Source organism: Lingula anatina, chromosome 6 (genome assembly GCF_051362555.1).
Source record: "Lingula anatina isolate TDL-2025a chromosome 6, LinAna3.0, whole genome shotgun sequence".
In the NCBI taxonomy this organism is placed as follows: domain Eukaryota; kingdom Metazoa; phylum Brachiopoda; class Lingulata; order Lingulida; family Lingulidae; genus Lingula; species Lingula anatina.
The window spans coordinates 10,415,291-10,435,769 of NC_141772.1; the positions used below are offsets into that span (position 1 = coordinate 10,415,291).

Consider the following 20,479-nt stretch of genomic DNA (forward strand, 5'->3'; position numbering starts at 1 on the left):
CTTGTGAACGCGTCCCTAAGCGCATTCGATCAACTTGAGAAGTATGAGCCTGGTTTCCCCACCCAAGCCAACACCCTGCGGATCCATGGGTGAATTTACCTACTGGTGTCTTAAGAGACGAACACGTGAACTGGGTTGTGCCCTTAAATACTTCAAGTTTTTTTTCTTGGCGATGATACGAACTCGTGTCTCACCCCTCACCCCAATTTCTTCAAAAAACTAGTACAAACGGTCTCTGAAAAGGAAAGTCTGCATTAACTTAAACCGAAAGTCAGGGCTAACTCCACTAGTACTTGCACGTTCGGTGTTAATATCTATTTTTAAATCACATACGGAGATTACGCTTTTAGTTTCCTCTCACAACGCGCATTCTCAGACCTCACCTGAGACCTCACGGTATTAACTACCGGGACAGCGTTAATAGAAAGCCTGGGGGACTTCACTAAGAGCCGTGTACGCCGTTAACGCACACCTGTGTCCGGAGAGCGTTCGAGTCTCTTCATATTAACGGTACATGATGAACATGTGGGGACATTTTGTCAGCCACGAGTTGCGTCTCTTGTATTTATACTCACGCAAAGCGGGCGTCACTGTCTTAAGGCAAATCTGAACGCAGGGTTTGCTTGAAAAAGCCACCGATTTCAGTCTTTTATTGCATAGAAAATAAATGAATATTGGTGTAAAAATTAACTGCCCTTACTGTTCTGCTGTAAACAACAGTGTAGTTTGTGGTACAGTATATCCGTGTGTGAAGAAATCGATTTTTTTGTTTCATTTTCATTTTAATAGTTGACTGGGATTTCAAAGGCCGTCTATGCAAAATATAAGGCTTACTGGATAATGCAATTAGAAAGTGAGACAAGTGTTTTCGAAGAAAATAAAGTGAAAGTAGCAAATTATTGGTGAGACTTTACAAAAAACCTCCTTTAATGTTCATCTAAAGTTTGGTTCAAATGACACTCAATGAAGACTTGGTTTCTTTTCAGTTATTTCCATATGCAGTTGTAAAGACAACATTGTAAAGAAATAAAATGTTGATCACAGAGAGAGAGAGAGAGAGAGAGAGAGAGAGAGAGAGAGAGAGCACATAAAAGTATGGAATGAGTGGGTATTAGCAGACTTTCAAGTATTTATTTTAAATAACATTAACATAATGCTTTTTTCATATTAAAAGTGCCACTGTCACTATTTCCCCGTGATGTAAGCCTGATTAAACAGGGATGTTCACGTCGAAACGAGCTTTGAAAAGCCCCTTATCAGGTCAAAGTTACCCTTTAAAAGACATCACACTGACATCGCATTCATTAATGATGTCTTGCTGATGAATAGCTGGCGGAGGTTTGCACTTCCGTTCCTATCACTCTCACGCGTCGTAAAACATGCTCGGGGATTACAATTAAAGTTGTCGCTCAAACTCTTGTAGATCTAGGGTTCTAAGGCGGGGATGGGAGAGGGGAGGGGGTGAGGTTGGCACGTGGGTGAAATTTCATCTGATTCTGCATATGTATACCCTAGTGTATATATTCTGATTTAATCCAGGCGCTAAGAGCTTTAAAGCCAACTCAACTGTGCCTTTTGTTTCACCGCAATCAAAAAGAGTTCAACCATAAGATCACTGTAATCTTTTATTGTTACTGTAATTTTATTCTGGCCTCAGTCTGCTTTATATCAAGAGTATTCGGGTACTGTGCTCAAAACAGCTATTAAATCGCCACCTCAAGGTAAAATATTTCACAGTACAGAAAAGCTACATACACATATTAATGAGAAAATATAAAACATAAATGTCCGCCGAGCCGCTTCTGCTGGCTCAGGCGCATTATTTTAACAGTTAATATATGACACCGTCACATGCGTGTAATCAGTCGGGAAAAAAGATATTCATATCAAGTTACTGTGGAGACCCCCTTTTTTGGTGATTATGGCTTGGTTAAAGCTGGACGTGTTTTAACCTTCTCTGAAAATTGCTGAAAGAATCTTAACTAAAAAGACAAGGGGTTGTTCAGAGAAACTCTACTGGAAAAGATAAAACACCGCTTTTCAAGCTTTGGTTATAAGACTGACTCTAATATGAACCCCCATTCAGTCACCTTCATATCCAAAATAATTATCGCGACGTCTGTAAGGTAGTGCACTGAAGAGAATGAGGTTATACGCTAGCGCCAAGACTATAAAAATCATATCCGTATTATGGTGAACATATTTTAATGCAAAATATTCACCTTGATGATGGGATTAAGTTGCGTCTTTTAAAATCCAAATGCTAGTACCCAGTACGATGATGAAATTATAATATGTGCTCGTCTTTTAATGCAAATCATTGCGTTATGACATAAGGATGGGAAGGCCTGTTGTATACCACAAATGAGACTACGTGAGAAGTGGAGAAAATCCAACGAGACGTGAGTGAATCGCCTCGTGCTGGTTGCCTTCGATGTCTGCGTGGCATCTGAAAGTTTGTAAGTATATCACATCAAGTAAAAAGTCTCTCTCGAAAAGAGAATCGATGGTTTTGTTTTGTTCATGCTGCCAAAAGAATTCTAATTGCTTTATGTACTATGTATATGGTCGTTAAATTTATACTTCTCTGTTAATGGCATGCCGTACCATATCATAATTCCGTACCATATCATAGTTCAAATAACTTGCGCGCGCGCGCGCGCGCGTGTGTGTGTGTGTGTGTGTGAGAGAGAGAGAGAGAGAGAGAACTTGTTTCTAATCTGTGTGCATGCGTGAGCGTATGACAGAGAGTGTGTGAGCCTATGTCTCTCTCTCCCTCTCTTTCGGTCTGTATTTTTGTTTGCGTGTGTGAGTGATTGTGTTTGTGAGTGTACGTGTCCGTATTTATGTGTTTGCGATTGGCATGAATTACGTGTGTGTGAGTGTGTGTGTGTGTGTGAGTGTGTGTGTGCGTGGAGGTGGGAGGGGTGCCGGGATTGCCTTGCATGGAGAGAAGACAATCGAGAGAGGCCAGATAGAGCCTTACAATGAGTCTGAAAAAAGAAAACAACTGGTCAAGTGGATAATTTTTGCACTTGTTTTCATATTTACACCCTCTGGTACGGCGATAATGTTAAAACAATACTGTGGATTTGTTATATTTACAAACGTGCATCTTTTAAGACGAACACGAACCCTCTATTTATTGTGCGCGGTAGCAGAATAGAACATGGAACGTTTATACGTATAACTGATAAAGCTAATTCTCTACCAAGTACAATAGCCAAAGAAGACTACTGGAAGAGAGTAAATAAATCCATATTTACAATGTTACAGACAGAGGGGTGTGAACGGAAACTGACTTTTATTACTGACCAGTAAAATAAAAAAGTAATACCCAAGATTCAACGTTAACGTTAATGTGTGAAGAAGGTAAGTGCAGGTAGGCTACGACTTAGCAAAACCTCACTGCTATGGCAATTAATATGGTGAGTCAGCATCGTGCATGGAAACTGCTGAAAAGCCACAGTTCAGCCACAAAATGTCAAATTTTCCCCGAGGGCTGTGTCATTTCTTTAGGAAACTGAAACGTGTAGGTCCCTATGTATTGTGTTTTTTCCTGCTATTGCGTACATACAAGTTGTTTTTGTATAGAAACCTACGATTTTTCGAAATAATTGAGTTTTACATAAAAAGCATAGATGTTATGAAGTAGTTATTCGTATACGGGCACACACCATTTAGGTATAGTTTCATCGTACGAAAATGCATTCTACCTAATAAGATGGATGAGGGACGTTTTATGGTTTGTAGGACCAATATTGTAAGGTATGAGTGTTTGTTTAGATTAAACTGCTTCAAGATGATGATAAAATGTTATGAACCGCTTATGTGTTGGACATCCTTTAACATTCAAATACGATAACCTATTTGAAAAACTGATCTCATTATTGCGTCAACCAATAAGCGACATTGCTCTCCTACACAATCTAGTGCCATCAATTATCATTTAATAATAATACCGGCAGCTCAATGATTCTGGCGCCCATTGAGCTTTTTAGCATGAAGGGCGGGTTATTTTGAGATAAGGTAAGCCTAATATTAAATTATGTATGGAATGGCTGGATAAGTAAGAGAGGGATATAATGCCTGTTGGTGCCGACGACGCTTTATACGGACACGAGAAATATGCAAGATACGCCAGCCATTATTTCAAACCACCATCAAATATAAAATCACGTACAAAACAGATGATGAGCAAATATGCGTATACCTAGCTTTACCTGAAGTCAAGACAAACCCCAGTGGATGGAGCCCCCGTAAGGTGTTGAAGCGGAGTTAGATGAATTCTTTATTGCTTCAGTCTTGAGGATATACCGCGTTAACGTCTAAAAACACACGCACGCGCACGCGCGCGCGCGCGCGCGCACACACACACACACACACACAAACACACCGTTTTTAATCTTTTAGTTCGCTTGGCGAACGTATTTTGGCCCACTCTCACAAATACGTACTAAAAAAAGTCTGCAATATTTGAAATTCATTTGCACTGGTGTGTATTTAATCTTGACTATCAAATATTGCAAACGCCCCGACTTTGAAGTGAGAGAGGGCAAAAAAATGTTCTCCAAGAATAGCACATCGGGTGTAACAGGTAGCTTTAGCAATATCAATGGCTGGCACCTTTAATCAAGTGGATTTTATTTTCAGATTTGACAACATGTTGAGTAAATGTGTAGGCCTACTCATATCATGTTGCATATTTAACATTTTATGAAACTCATTGTTGATAACATAGACATATTTTCCCTCATATTGCAGAAAATAAGATAGGAAATAATTTCCCCAGGGTTGCTGTTTTAGTGTGATGTGTATACAGGGATATCATATTTTAAGTGAACGACTGAAGTGGCAATGTGGCATCTGCATTTAAAGATCATTTGCAAGAATGGCTTGATTTTAAGCTTAAAGAGACAGAGAGCGAGTTTTTAGAGTTAAATACATGTACTACTCATGAAGCAAAGTTCGATCGCTGAACATTACGATACCTTTATCTTAATGACTATTGTGAGCGACAACACCATTATCAGTATTAATTCATTCAAAACAAAATACCCTTACATGTTTTCCTTAATACTTCGAATGTTTATTACTCTCTCTCTCTCTCCGATCTTTTTTTTTCAATGACTACGGCAGTGGATGCAGTTTGAATGCTTATGCTTTTTAACAACTGACGGGGTTTAAGTCACGTAATTCCGGTTATGCACCACACGCTGACTTTTTTTTTGATACAAAAATAGAAATCTTCACCTGCATCCTTGAAGTTTTAATTTCTCTTGCAGTGCGTGGGTCATATCGTACACAAAAAGCGAAGATGAAACGGAAATGTCGTCCAGTGATCTTCACTATAGTTTGGACTCTAATCGGATGTAGTTTCGTCAGCATCATCACTCAAAGCTTCCGACAGTGTAAGACGTGTTATCCTTCAACAAAAAACCTCAATTTGGAGACCAAAGTGGGTAGGTGAGGCTGCCTTAATACGCACGAAAAGAAGTTTACTGTGGTTATTTTCATTGTTAAGATTTCTTTTTTTCACTTTTGTCAGTATATATTCACAGAGCAAACCCTAAATGTCATAAGACCAGCTTAATTCTGTGAACTTGCAAAAAGTCAAGATTTTTCCTTTGACCGAAATACAGCTTAATCGAGATTCATGTAGCTATGCTGTCATAGGCCCCATTCAGAATAAGGGACCAACTAGTCCGAGGGTCAAATATGGCCGACCCACTTGAATACTTCCCCATGTGATATCTATTCAGTGTCTATGAGCTGATAAGACGGCAAGCTTTGTAGTGGGTTGCCATATTTGACCCGCGGACAAGTTAGTCCCCTATTCTAAATGGGGAACTTACGGGATTTAACAAAGATTCTGTTTTCCAGGCACTTTCCAAACACCATCGGCGAGTCCAACAGTCAGAGCAATGTCAAATGAAAAAGTGACTAGCAAGGTTGCATCGACAAGAGTTCCTGAAATTGCAACTGCTGTCTCCAAAGTCTCACATTATTTACAGAACGTGCCGTTCACTTTAGTTACAGGGGCAGACAGCTTCTATTTTGGAGGACTTGCTAATCTGGTTGGGTCCATTCATTTCTGGGAACCCAAGAGGAACATTGTTGTATACGATTTTGGACTAGAGCAAAAGCAAATTTCCAAAATAAAGACCTGGTGTAAAACGAAACTGGTAACTTTCGATTTTAAGAATAAACCAGAACATGTTTCAAATTTACTACTATACGCTTGGAAACCGCTTGTGATTAAAGAAGCCGTGGACAGATTTGGAAAAATATTTTGGCTTGACGCCGGATGTGACGTCAGAGGACCTCTAAACAAAGTTGACGAATACCTCCGCCAAGACGGTCATTTCTTCGTGCAGGGGCAAGACACAGATATGACCGGCTTCGTTCATCACAAGATGTTTGATTACTTCCAACAACCCCGGACCCAATTTAAAGGAAAATATTCATTTGCCGGTGGTATAAGCGGCTGGGTAAAGGACAGCCACGCCTACACGACTGTCTTACCAAGATGGACGTCCTGCGCTTTGGACGTGGCCTGTATCGCACCCAAGGGGTCCAGTATGGGCAATCACAGGTTTGACCAGGCAGCTCTCTCTATATTAATGTATAGTTCTGGGATAAAAGTTACCGCTCACACTGAACTCTTGGCTGCTGAGAGGAGGCAGTTAAAATCAAACCAGCACGATCCTAGCACCTACGTTATATACACGGCAAGAGGGCGCAGTTCCGATTACAAGGCAGATTTGTGTCGCAATACTTCAGTGTTTATTCCTACTACAACTGGCTTATGGAGTACTATATAACACGCTTTGAACACATGCTGGCTGTCTTTTTAAAAGTGCGGATTGGATGGTATATAAGTTTAATAGGTAGACCTCTTGGTCTGATCTTAACTACTTTGGTAAGCGTGCATCTTATTAATAAAACACCCTTTAAAGATTTCAGTTGTTTTAAATAAATTCTTTAACTTAATTTAAACGGACGGGGTTTTTCGGGAGGAAGGATGTCATAACTTTTTTTCTCGGGTGGCTGCAATCTTATGTAGTTCTCGAAAAAAAAGTTTACGCCTCTCCACGCGTCTGGTCGAATAGAGTCGAGATTTAATTACCGTGCTCCTGCAGGGACGAAGCGCGTGAGAGGCGGAGAGACCAATCAGGATTAAGCGGTCTTCATTTCATGTAGGTCCGCCATATTTAAGCTGTGGACCAGTTAGTACTCGAATCATCTATTCTGAATGGAGCCTTACGCACACTATTAACGCGACTGCATGCGTTCGGGCGTTTAAGGGTTATAGTATGTATATCAGCTACATTAAGAAAATCAAGTCAATATACCCAAACCAAAATTTATTAATTTCAAAAACAACAACTTGCAGCCTTCAACAAAGATACTTTCCATATCCCCTAATAACATCTTGGCTATCCCAATTATGTATAAATAGCCAAAAATTCCCGATCAAAACCACCCCCATTATCTTTGGAACCACAATTTTCACATGGCATACAAACAATTAAGGTAAGAACTTTACACACAACATACATGCTGTGCTTCAGGACTGTATATTCAAATACAGAAAAATATTATTTACTTATCAATTATTTAATAATAAACAAAAGAGATAACACAATATATTTGATATTAACCAAGTAAAGACGTCCTAACGGTTATCAAATGCTAATCAAAAAAGTAAGTTATAGTGGATCCCAAAGTATTTACATAAGACAAGTTGCACACCAAGAGCCAAATGAACACAATTACTTGAAATATAGGTGGCAGGTCGGTCGTTTCCAAGGTACAAGAGTGTGCCCCAACCAAAAGTTTATTTACGACTACATATATAACAACAAATCACAGAAAAGCACCATCATTTTTCCACTTGAACAAAAATTTGCCACCTTAAAATTACTATTTTAAAAAATGTCTTTTTTTATGGAATGCTATACCCCCCCTTGCTCACCTTGTGAAAATAACATTAAGTGAATCTTGCCATACCTCCCTATTTAATCTACCTGTTATTAACTAATCCTTGACACTTATTATAATAATCAAATGCCTCTAAAATGCTCCACCACCTTTAGAAAAGAAAAGAAAGAAAAACATTCTGCTTTGGATTTTGATTGTTGTGTGCTAATCATGCTCTTAGCTTTAATCATGGTGACATTTTTATGAAGTGCTCAGATATGTGAAAATTGTTGATTTCTCTTTGGTTAGTTTCAGATACAAAGTAACCATGTATTTTATTACTTGGGTAAATACATAACTAGAACATATGAACATTCACCAAAAATATTAAATTGCATTGCATTTATACATACACCCCCAAAACAACCACCTTCTAGAATATGTGAACCTGAGTACTGCGCATTAAGCTTTTACATTTTCACACATTACCCTAGAATATTGTCCTAAAAAAGTTTTTCACGGGAACTGTATTTAATTAATATAACAATAATCTTGAACAATCACACGCTTAATGTTAACACTAAAGTCATATCTGTGAAATGTAATAAACAGCACCTGTTTTCACTATTTATCTAAATATAAAACTGGTAGTGTTTAAGTATCTGGTGTCATAGCATTAGTCTCTTGTGTTTAACAAATTAGCAAGAGGCAGAACTACTGGATATCTGAATATATATGCACGAAGCAAATAGTCCACCCAGGTCCAATATAAAGGTGCCAAACAGTTGCTTCAAGTATAGAAGTCAGGTCTGTAGCTTCTGCTTTCCAAGGATAGATGTCAGGTCTGTAGCTTTCCCTTTCCAAGAATAGGTGTCAGGTCAGTAATTAAATTTTCTCTCATCTAAGGTGTATTCTGAGCATATACATGTGTCAATAAATAAGTCCAGAACCAGTTTCTCACAGTAACCCAAGCTCCATGATATAGGTGTCAGGTCTGTAGATCTCAATTTCCAAGTATAGATGTCAGGTAAGTCGCCCTCACTTTCTCCCATCTTGGAGAATTCTGAGGATGTAGAGGAAGAGATTGAGGATGTCCAGATACAGGTTGATAGAGGCCAGGATGTACTCCTCAGGAGACAGCTTGTGCATCAACATGTGTGTGTCAAACACGATGAACAGAGAGAAGAGGACAGCCCCTCCAATTGACATCATTCGCTCAAGCATCGGGCTTTGGAAAAAGAACTGAAAAGAAAATAGAATAATTTGTCATTTAAAATGAACATTAAACATTTAAATTTAAATTGCAAGAAAAACATTCTTAATTATCTGTAAATTCCACTTTTTTATTAAAAACTAGAAAATAAATGAAACAATAAATAAATAAATAAATAAATAAATAAGTGAAATTAATAAATGATTCAAATAACACAATCAGAAGATCAAAACTATGAAACAGACATAACTTTTATGCAAAAACACCACACTTTTCAATAACAAATAAAAAAATAATGTGTCTGGTAATTTTAAGCAAAAGAAAGTTCTTTTTTCTCATATTCCAATGGTAACATACCTGCAAAAAGCCAGCCAAGATCAGAATCCAGAGAACAGAGAACAGGCTGTAAAATAAACATCATCCATTATCTTACTATGACAGAAAATAAAGAGATTCTTGTATAGAAGAAATGATGGACACTCTGTAATCAGTAGTGGAAATCATAGTAAATCACACAATCTGGAGACAAATCTGTCATAATCCAAATACACTGATAATAATGTTCACTCCTTCATGTACTTAATGTGGGAAGAAATATATATATATATATTTCAGTAAAGAAAAATTGGTAGTGGAATGATCCAAAATTGTTGCAAAACTGTTTCAGTATCATTTCTAAACAAAGAGCATGCTAGATAATAATCAGCCATGAAGCTCCTCTGTCACAGAAATTTCCATTATTATCATTATTTTAAGATAGATAGGGGCATATAATAATCCTAATCACAGACTAAAAACATATCACTATGATAATAGCTGAAAAACTACGCGGAATACCAATTACAAATACTAGTCTAAGAAAAAATGGTTTGACCTGGGAGTAATTGCAAAAAAATTGAAGTATGGTTTTTTTTTTAGTCTTTGGGTAGCCTATGTGATCATAATAAAAATCTAGGAAAATTCAAGTAGTGGAACAGGTATTTTTTGGGGAACAGAACCAATAAGGCATTTGCCCTATAAAACATTCTAATCAAACTGATAATTTCTACACATGATATAATTTTACTCTATTACATCAATCACACTATTACAGTAATAAATTAAAGTTATAAAGACGACAGCCATCACTTACCCAGCACCCCAGGAACTGAAGTCCTTCTTGCTCTGCTTCTTATCAAACTAATAATTTCTACACATGATATCATTATGCTATATTAAATCAATCATATTATTGCAGTAATAAATCAAAGTTAGAAAAGACAGCAGCAATCACTTACCCAGCACCCCAGGAACTGAAGTCCTTCTTGCTCTGCAGAGTGTAGACAGTGAGAGCAATGACCACGGCACAGGTCAGTCCAAAGGCCTCCAATACCACTCTGACATCATAGAATGTAACTGGAAACAAGGCATTATGGAATACTTAGAGACAAATACAACTTCAGGATTATGAATATTATCATCATGCTTTGGGTATATCAACTGGAAAGCTGGGCTGTGGAACAAATAAATTATATACCATGTCTGTTGTCATATTCTTATTAAATTTTGATGGATTAAGAAATTTGGCCTTGCTTTCAGAAAATAATATAACTAAAGATGTCTTTATAACGAATGCACTCACCAATAACACCAACTGAGTATGCCTCTGCTAAGGTCTGTAAGAGAAAAGATGGTAACAATAAAAAGAACTGAATACCTTTCATTATAACAAGGCAACAATATCAAGCTGTGAGATATATTGCTAATAACAAAATATGACGTGGTGAGGTCTAGGGGGCCTGCTTAGGCCAATGCTATTTTTAGTTCCTAAAAAGTCAGAAACTGTCTGTTGTTGGAAAAATCTCGTTCCTTTACACATATACTGTCACGGACATAAATATATGCAGTTTACATCCACTTATGTCTGTGACAATACTAAAAAAGATATTCACAGAACCATGCAGTAAGAGAACAAACTGAAGCAGTTATCATTGTGGGTACTTACAAAGAGTCCCAGGAGTATATAATTAGCAGGTGTCTCTTGTCTTTTCCACATCAGAGCAAACAGTAAGACAAATGTGCTGATGATGGCCACCAAGACCATCCAGTTACTGAAATGTTTGGAATTCTAAATTATAATGTGAAAGGCAGTGTCATTTACTAGCTACATGTTCTCCTTTAAATCACAGCTTAATCTAAAATAAAAATAATTATCAGTAAAACTTATTATTAGAACTTTTTTCCTCCTGATATCTGATGATAATGAAAAATACAAAATTTTGCTAATAAAAAGACATAGAAAAAGAAGAAGGAAAATCTTTATGGATTGCAGTTTTAAATAAAGCAGATACAACAAAAACATATTTACTTCTCTCTGACAAATCCCTTCACACTGTCTACGCTGATGAAGAGGGCCCCTGTGAGTGTTGTCAAGACCAGTTGTGCGGCCAAAATACCATACACTTTACGTAGGAATCCTGAAAATACAAGATAGTGTGAGTTACTTAGCCTTTAATAATAACAGTAATAATAACATAAAATTTATAAAATAATTTCTTGAAATAAAAAACTAAGTATTTTTGAAATATAACCAATGAGATCAATCTTTATATAGTTGTGTGCTTACTATAATTTACACTTGCCAAAAGAAACTTTGGTATTGTTTTGTCCATTGTTTACTATAAGTACACTATAGCTAATAAGTCCCCGGTCACTTTAATAGCACACGCTGTCTACATCAGACGCGCTAATGCGCACGTCCCCGACAGTGTTAATGATAGGGGGATTACGATGGACAGCGCATGTTGCTCACAGCAGTAGGCACTGTCGCCGAAGTTAAACCGGTAATTAAGTCTTTAACTTGACTAAACATGTTTTGCTTTGTAACTTGCGTCCTTCAGTCTTGCTGTTGCGGAAGCGCCGGCGGGACATATCTCCACCTTGCCGATATTTATCCCGACTCTCGACTTTAAAAGTATTATTGGTTTTGATTTTATCAAAGTCTTATTATATCAGAAAACCTGCATATTTTCATACGTTAAGAGAATTATAGAAACTGTAGAAAAAGCTACTCGTACATCAGGGATAAAAAACAACACCTTGCAGCACTATTACCTATTATTCATCACCAGAAGTTACTGTTTCACTTTTTTCTCCCAAATTACAAAGTCTGATGACAACTGAAAGCCTTTAGCCATACCTCAGGGCAGTGGGAGATAGTCTGGATTTGATTAAATGTAATAAAAGTATATTTTGAAGAATTTTCCTAGCCTTCGGCAATTTCCGCAAAGCTTCGGCAACCTACCTGACGGGAGTTCGTGTCCCTGTCGGTACTTTTGAAGATTTTGAAATTGTCATTATTATAAATATCTATTATCACACACAACCAAAAGACAAATTAGACCACGTTCGTCCTCTTATTAAAACAAAGAATGTAAAAATGTGATGTCGGTCAAAGAAGAGGCCTAGGCTACGTGCTTCATGGTTTATTAGATAGGCCTATTAATCGGATTTTAGTTCATTATTATAGCTTCACCTCGCGAGACCCTTTTTTATATATTTAAAACACAGCACCCCACAGGTTTCGCGATCATGAAGAAAGGGAGTGTAGCAAAGAACCTCATTAATGGTCGTAATAATAGGTGGTTGCATTGTAGGCCTAACCTTGTTCATTTTAGTCGACAGACTAAGCTAGAAGAAAGAAAAGATCATTATCGCCTCTCTTTACTTAGGAACAATAAGGATGGCTAGTGGCAGCATTTATAAGTTCTTTTATTTAGAAACTTTCCGATCCTTTGTCTGGGACTGCGTCCGAGAAACGGCGATAACGACAGAGACGTCCTCGAACATTTTGGACTCAGTGCAAATAAAAAAAAATCCGTTAAGAAGTAGCCTTTAAATGTCCTGGCAAATAATTTTGCGATGGCTCAGAGAGTTCTAGAATGAATGACAAGCAACGACATTAGGGTTAATACTAATAATAGACTAAAAACTATCAGAGTGTAGGCCTGTCTTACTTCATTTCTAAGGCCATCTTGTGATACGAGTCATGCTACACTACAAAAGAGGGGGTAGCAGTGGATGATTTAATACAGGGATACCATCGATAGTATATCAATAGAAAATCGCAATCCCTAAATGTTTTTTAATTCATTAAATATAAACGGTCTTTTCTCGTACAATGGGTCTGGTATAGTTGTATTGGCCTATCAGTTGGAAACACGTGGTTCGTCTACAATTGCAAATGGCGGAGGTGCCGTGGTAGTTATTGTCGTAAAATTAGCTGGATACAGTGCACGTGAGAAAATTATTCATTAAATTAAGTTTTCGAGCGTCAGCTTAATCTGGTAAAATGCGAGACGAAAAAAATGATAGATAGAGCCTTATGACCCACTGTAGAATGATGCCGAATAATACATCAACGACGTAGTTTATCGGCAGATAAACGTGTTTCCATTCTCGGCTGACTGAGGAAAGGTTTGAGAGAGCATTTAAAGAAGAGGCGGTCGAACCAATAGTGAGTAGGAAGTGTGCTGCAATCAAGACGAACAATACCGATCATAGGTGGACAGCTAATAACCCCTAATTAACCCCGGGTTACGCGCTGCTGTGTTGACTCCTTGCTGGGAAGGGGTAGCGGCCTCCTACTGCTGTGTGTAATCAAACATTGTCTTCTAACATGCGGCTACACGACGGTTGCATTGTATTAATAAAGTAATACCTATTCATAAGGAAGGGGGCAGATGGTAATCTTAAGAGAATTAAATCAGTTATCGATCATACGCGTACCAATAGTCGTGTTTTTTTTAGCTATACGGTAGATCAATGTTTGGAACAAGAGGATGGGGATTATTTATGTATATATATTTAAGCAAAAAGTACTTGTGCAAGTCAAGACATAACAATACTTGTAGCCGGGCAAAGTGAGTAAATAAATCACATAAAATATTTTATTCTTATTACTTTTGTTATTCTAACTCATTTTCTTTTTACCTCATTATCATTTTAATGTCATAATTTATTCATCTTTTATTAATCAACACAATATTTTATTTTAACCTCCCATAAGCGTGTGCAGTAAACATGTTTTACCCTCTTTAAATAAAGTTTATTATTATTATTATTATCTTAAACCACCTGTCTAAAATTTAATAGGGGATTTCCATAATATCGTCAAAATTCCCCTACTAGTACTTTCACTTTCTACTGAACGGCTTTACTGAAGTTAATGCATAAACCACGGGAAATATTACATTACAGTTCTAAGTGAAATGCAAACCTTTAATTTTAATACTCACCCATTCGTATATAGACATGAGACTGGGCAACGTTAGAGCCGTACATGAAGTCATCTTCTATACTAGCATGCTTGCCTTGGCCCGACGAATTCAAGGTCGCCATTTTCTCACTTGTTTTTTTCTCCCTTTCTTAGTTTCTACAAAATATTTTTGCTGCGTCCAAAGGTAGCACGTGTATCTCTATTTCATGAGGAATAAACTGATAACAGGTGTTTGTCTTTTTGTCTCTGTGTCTTCAGTTTATCAGCTGTGAATCTCGGTATTCGACGCTCAATATGTTTACGTGCAACTTCTTCCCGGAAGCTAGTTGGAATGGGCAAGTAATATCAATCGATACTAACATGGTTCGAGTCATTATTTACTGTATTTTCATGGATGATAAAAGTCAAGTTTAGATGAACAGTCAAGTTTTTTTGTGTGAAGTCGCTCCAATAATTTGCTTTCATCTTTCTTCGAAAAAACTTTCTAATTGCATTATTCATTAAGCCTTATATTTTGCAAACAGTGTAGACGGTCTTAAGAATCCCAGTTGACTCATATAAAAATGAAAGAAAAAATCGATTTCTTCACTCATGGATATACTGTACCTTAAAATATCCTATTGTTCACAGCAGACCAGTCTTTTATATAAAACCGGACCCCACTTCAAATAATCCTGAATCCGCCCCTCTATTTTCACAAATTCCATGTTGCGTAGTTTTGGGTATTTTGTATAGGTTCAGAGGCCCTAGGTGACCCCCCCCCCCTGCCCCCCACTTTTATACATGACGGGGTTCAATTTACAGTTTTCTCGTGCAAATTGAAGGGATGAGGGGAAGAGTTCGGAAAACCATAACCCCTCCCAGTGTCGACGGCTGTCCTTAGTTCTTTTAAGGAATAATATGGCACGAAAATATATACTAGAACTCACATTTAATCACCATTATTAAGAAAAAAACAAAAAAACATTAAGTACCGCCTATATCTGTGTCTATGCCCCCTACTAGAGAAAACATGAGATGACAAATGAATAGTACGAGATTTGCGCACATGAGCTCACACGAGCATCAAATTTGTAGGCCCTATAGCCTATCTCTATTTATACTGTAGGCCTATCATGTAAACCACCGTTTATCAAACTTGCCAGCGAAATAGCAACGTATTTTCTATTTAGTAACACATGTAGAGTAGGGTGATTTAATATAGCTTCCAAAACTATTTTTGTAAAGATTATTATGATATCATTAAAATGCTAGCTACAGCCAATTTTTATCAGTTTTGACTGTGCAGTAGCCTAGATGTAGTACAAAGTTAAGCACCACAAATTTCTAAATATGCAAGTATACTACTCACAAACCAAAATCAAATAATAAATATATCAATACAATCGCTACTTCCGCCCTCTGTGTCATTTATAGGGAAAATCACCCTTTTCACCTGACAAGGGATGACACGTAGAAAGTGTGCGTTTAATCACATCATGTTAAAATGGCGAGTGGTGTGATTTAGATAAGAACTGACCAGAAACGTGTGCAGCTGATACAGAGGACGATATAAAATACCTCAGTTTAGCTTATTGTTTCAATTGGACTGGACTGTGGCGAAGTGTACATATTCCCAAGGTACTGTTTACGTTTACCTCATAACCTGGAACGCCTCTTGAAATGCTCTTGGTGTAGACAAGCAATTTTCGTTTCTCTTCATTGAATCAACTCAGGTTTATGGACGTTGCGCATGATTTAGATAAATTCTTTGTATGATTTAATTTCAGTATGAAAGAGACTTCTTTTCGTGCCTTTTGTTATATATGATTTACTTTTTGTGTTTTATGTAGCTAAGCGTCATTACTTTCGAATTCTATTGTTTTTAAAATTATGTAGGTATGCCTTTTTTTTTTACTCTGTAAGTTTGTTTGTTAGCACTTTACAGGTTGTAATTTTGATCACATCACTTCCATTTTTTTCTCCTGAAGAGATATCCGAACAAGGATTTTTTTTTTTTTTTGGGGGGGGGTCAATTATTGCAGTTAAGTAATGCATGGGGATTCATCTAAATATATCTGCATGACCACATTTGGATCCGCTTGTTTTTCCCCTCTTGTTTTTTTTTAGCTTTCATTCATTGTCTGTTTCCGAAAGTGTTCATTCGTTTGGTGAATTTTCATTTAGCTGTTAGTACACTCATGTTTTTTTCTCCCCAAGATGAGATACTTAGTTCTACTTGCCTGCGCGTCAGTCGCTCTGGCTTGCAAATGCAACCAGAAATTGGACGACGAATGGGAAGTGTACAAAAAATTCCACAACAAAGTTTACGATACCCGAGATGAAGACTGTTACAGAAGAAATATTTGGGAGGACTCGGTGAAATGGGTGGCCAAACACAACAGAGAATACGACATGGGAGTCCATACTTATTGGGTGGGAATTAACCAATTTTCTGACATGGTAAGTTAGAAACGTAATAATTGTTGGTGCAAGACGCTCTGTTCCACTTACAATTCAATAGGAGTTACTGACATCATGATTTATGATTTTATTTTTCATTATTGAGCTAATTGAAATTTACTTTTTTTCTTAATTTCTCCAAGATTTGAATCATTCTTTTTACTATGTTTATAAAGTTTACGTAAAGATCTATTTTTTTGTAGAGTTATCCTGAAAAATAAATTATTACTTTCCTGATGGACGGAGCAGTGTATCAAGTCCAGTGTATATCGAAACTGATTTGAAAGGCCAAACTAATACGTGGCACTAAAGATAATCTTTTTTGTTTCTATCATTCAGACACAACAGGAAAGAGTCAGCAAGATGAACGGTGCAGTTATGCCAGAGAACGTGACCTACGATGGTATTGAATGGTTTCAGGAGCCCCTGAACGTTCAGCTGCCTTCCACAGTGGACTGGAGACAAAAAGGTGCTGTCACCCCGGTAAAAAACCAGGTAATGGAACGAATATCTTTATATTCCGTATCACATGCTTATATGCACACGATCGTTAGATAAATAATTATAAGTATGTTTTTATTTCTTTTCAAACACGGTAGTTCCATTAATAGTGACAAGTCATTTAAATCGGGTAAGCGTATTTGAACCCAAACGTATTTCGTCACTAGTATAGATTCGGCAAAAAGAGTGGACGCCCTCCACGTGACTGTATCATGATACATTTCGTCTTCATGGCACTGCACAATAATCCAGTGTTTTCAAGCCAGCAAAAGCACTGCGTGAAAAACGAGCGCAGAAAGAATACACTTCTCGACTTTTCTGGCCGTGTGCTCCACACAGGATTTTACTTTAGGGGGGGGGGGGGGGGGGGGGGCACAAAGACCTATTTTGATTCCCTTTGCTCGACAAATTTAAAGCGACAGAGAAGGGTGATTTTACCATACCATGGAGGGCACAGGGATTCATAATTTGGTTGAGTTTCTCTGTTTTGCTCGTTATCCGTATTTTCCCCTGCGCCTGCATGGGCTTGCCAATCTACAGCCACCTTTCGTATAGGAGCACAGCGTATGCATATGTAGGTATGCATATGCTCTATTGACAAAATATTTACGTTTCGTAGCACCCTTTGTTGTTTTTATCTTCAGCGTGCGTGTGGGTCGTGCTGGGCATTCTCCGCCACTGGCACAATGGAGGGACAGTCGGTTCTAAGGAAACATAAAAAAGTCTCTCTCTCAGAACAGCAACTGGTGGACTGCGACAAGCGTGCGTATAATATTACACATTTTATTATATTGTATAAGCCTCGACGTTAATTGTCAAAATTACATATCTTAGCTATTTATGAATTACACTTTCTATAAATTTCTATAAATTATAATCGAGAGCCCCATAATGATTTCTGCTGATTTTTCTATAGATGATGGTGGTTGCAATGGCGGCAATCCGGACAGCGCTATCAAGTATGTGGCTCAGAACGGCGGCATTGACACAGAATCTGCCTACAGTTACACAGCAAAGGTATGGGTTGTTCACACCCTCATATTAAATACAATCGTCAGCCTTGAAAATTCGGCTTAATTTTTTATTTCTATATTTTGATGTGTTATTTGACACAAAATAAAAGTTGTCCTTACTCCTTCTAAAACTGTTTAGTTTGAACCCCAGTTTTTAATATATACGTTGTTAAATAGAATACTATACATAAGCAATGCTAACAAACAGCTGACATAAGATCCACGGTCATATTGCACTAGTAGCTCTGTTTCTAATTTAGAATGGCCATTGCCACTTTAGCAAAAGTGGCGTTGGCTACACGACTTCCGGTGTGGTGCACGTTCCAGCAAGCGAGTCCTCCCTTCAGTCTGCAGTAGCCACCGTGGGCCCAATCTCTGTCTGTATTGATGCATCACACCGCTCTTTCGGAGCATACAAGTGAGTAGAGATGTACGTTAATTTGAATTCAAGGCTATTTTCAGTGGGTCAGTAGATGATAATATATTATCATGAAAGCAAAAAAAATAGCAACAAAGATAAGTTTAACACCAATATTCAAAGAAATGCACAACAGTGGTTTCATATTCTATTTTTTAATTAAATTTTCAATAAGTGAAAATATTATAGACAATAAATCTGAAGCAAATAAAATATGTTTCTTTTTATTGCGTTATATGTTTTGAATTATGATAGGAACAAAATAATGAAGCAAGGCATAGAAAAGTTAGTTACGGTTATATCTTAAACCTGGATTTATCAGAAAGATTCCATCATTTTTTATTTCATTTTTAGGGGTGGAGTTTACAACGAACCAGCCTGCAGCCACCATACGGACCATTGCGTGTTGGCCGTTGGTTATGGAACCATGAGTGGAAAAGCCTACTGGCTGGTGAAAAACAGGTGCGTGTACATTTTGAAAATCTTGATTATAGAAATACAATTCGCGTTAACCTTTATACAGAGAAAAAACCCCTGGAAATTTCAATATTAATTACCGTTACGATTGGAATTCACAGGTCTCCATCTGTATCAAGGGAGTGGTTAAACATTGGAAACTTCAAAAATATGCAATTTGTCAACGGTCTGAATATTTCATTTCAGCTGGGGTACCAACTGGGGAGTCAAAGGATATATCTACATGTCCCGAAACAAGGGCAACCAGTGCGCTATTGCATCGTATGGAACGTATTCCAAATGAGAAGTCTTAAATGAAACGTTAGCAGAGACATGCTAAGTATATGCATCCCTGTATCCCTGAGCCAGATTATAACGTTGGAGGTTCTGTTGATTTATGGACAATGAAGAACATCAACCTGCTGATAATGAGATTATCAAATGTGAAGCACAAAAAGGAATGTCAGCGACAATTCGATAATACACATTGCTAACGTGAAGTTCGATATACGATGAGTTTTTATATAATAAATATTTAATTTTCAAAACCAAATCAAATATATTTAGTTTTATATTGTCGTATGCCTTTTTCGGCAGCGTAAAAATACAAATCAAGTTCCATATTTTGGTGCGTCCAGTTGTAGTTACATCAAGTAAAACGTCCTAAAGGCTGTAAAACCGATTAAAATATTTCAATAATAGGTCCCGCGTATCAAGACGGTTGCATGTAGACTGGAAGTTCAAATGCGTTTAATGTGTGAATGGAGTGTTATTATGCTACAGCTAGACACCTCTTAATTGTTCACCTGCGTGACTGTCCACAAACCTGTGTAAATATTAATTATTCATTCTACAATTTTGAGGCACGAGACATAAACAGAAGCGGCTCGTTGGTCTAGGGGTATGATTCTCGCTTTGGGTGCGAGAGGTCCCGGGTTCAAATCCCGGACGAGCCCAATACCTCTTGTTTGTTTTACTTAGTTACTAAATTATTTGGATAAAGACAACCGCGCTTCCAACCCACCGTGGCACTTGCGAAAGGGACCGCGGCGGCATAGCAAAGTATTTGGGTTAATGATCATTGTTAGCTCTTGATGGTTACTTATGCATTCCGAACATTTAACAACATTTTAAGTTTTTTAGGCCCGATTTTTTTAGCTTGACAAGACCGACAAGACTGTTGAATATCAATTTCATTAAGGCGGTAATTTTTCTTAATTGTAGACTTCATTCAGAAATCTCCATTTCCATCGGGC

At 37.5% G+C, this 20,479-nt stretch overlaps 3 protein-coding genes and 1 non-coding gene across 5 annotated transcripts; 3 read left to right on the forward strand and 1 right to left on the reverse strand.

Moving 5' to 3' along the window:
- The first annotated feature begins 2,179 nt into the window (after window positions 1-2,179).
- Window positions 2,180-7,008, forward strand: LOC106179275 (uncharacterized). Of its 2 annotated transcripts, none has more exons than XM_013562820.2 (3): window positions 2,180-2,459; window positions 5,286-5,462; window positions 5,884-7,008. In XM_013562820.2, exons 1-3 carry the CDS (start codon window positions 2,435-2,437, stop codon window positions 6,822-6,824), a joined length of 1,143 nt encoding a protein of 380 aa, XP_013418274.1. In that variant the 5' UTR covers window positions 2,180-2,434; the 3' UTR covers window positions 6,825-7,008. The 2 variants fall into 2 exon arrangements, with proteins under 2 accessions (XP_013418274.1, XP_013418275.1); XM_013562821.2 differs by lacking the exon at window positions 2,180-2,459 and adding an exon at window positions 3,632-3,768.
- A 344-nt stretch (window positions 7,009-7,352) lies between these two features.
- LOC106179291 (protein lifeguard 4) lies at window positions 7,353-14,735 on the reverse strand. The gene is made up of 7 exons (XM_013562844.3): window positions 14,413-14,735; window positions 11,484-11,592; window positions 11,121-11,226; window positions 10,758-10,791; window positions 10,414-10,531; window positions 9,494-9,539; window positions 7,353-9,165 (listed from the first exon to the last, which is right to left on the reverse strand). Exons 1-7 carry the CDS (start codon window positions 14,513-14,515, stop codon window positions 8,962-8,964), a joined length of 720 nt encoding a protein of 239 aa, XP_013418298.1. The 5' UTR covers window positions 14,516-14,735; the 3' UTR covers window positions 7,353-8,961.
- Window positions 14,736-15,863: 1,128 nt separating this feature from the next.
- Window positions 15,864-19,775, forward strand: LOC106179292 (cathepsin L-like peptidase). Its single transcript, XM_013562847.2, has 8 exons — window positions 15,864-16,013; window positions 16,593-16,835; window positions 17,175-17,330; window positions 17,981-18,098; window positions 18,253-18,353; window positions 18,610-18,767; window positions 19,122-19,229; window positions 19,431-19,775. The coding sequence occupies exons 2-8, from the start codon at window positions 16,593-16,595 to the stop codon at window positions 19,525-19,527; spliced, it is 981 nt and encodes a 326-aa protein (XP_013418301.1). The 5' UTR covers window positions 15,864-16,013; the 3' UTR covers window positions 19,528-19,775.
- A 332-nt stretch (window positions 19,776-20,107) lies between these two features.
- On the forward strand, window positions 20,108-20,179 carry Trnap-ugg (transfer RNA proline (anticodon UGG)). The gene has a single exon. It is a non-coding gene; the product is annotated as a tRNA-Pro (tRNA).
- Window positions 20,180-20,479: the final 300 nt, after the last annotated feature.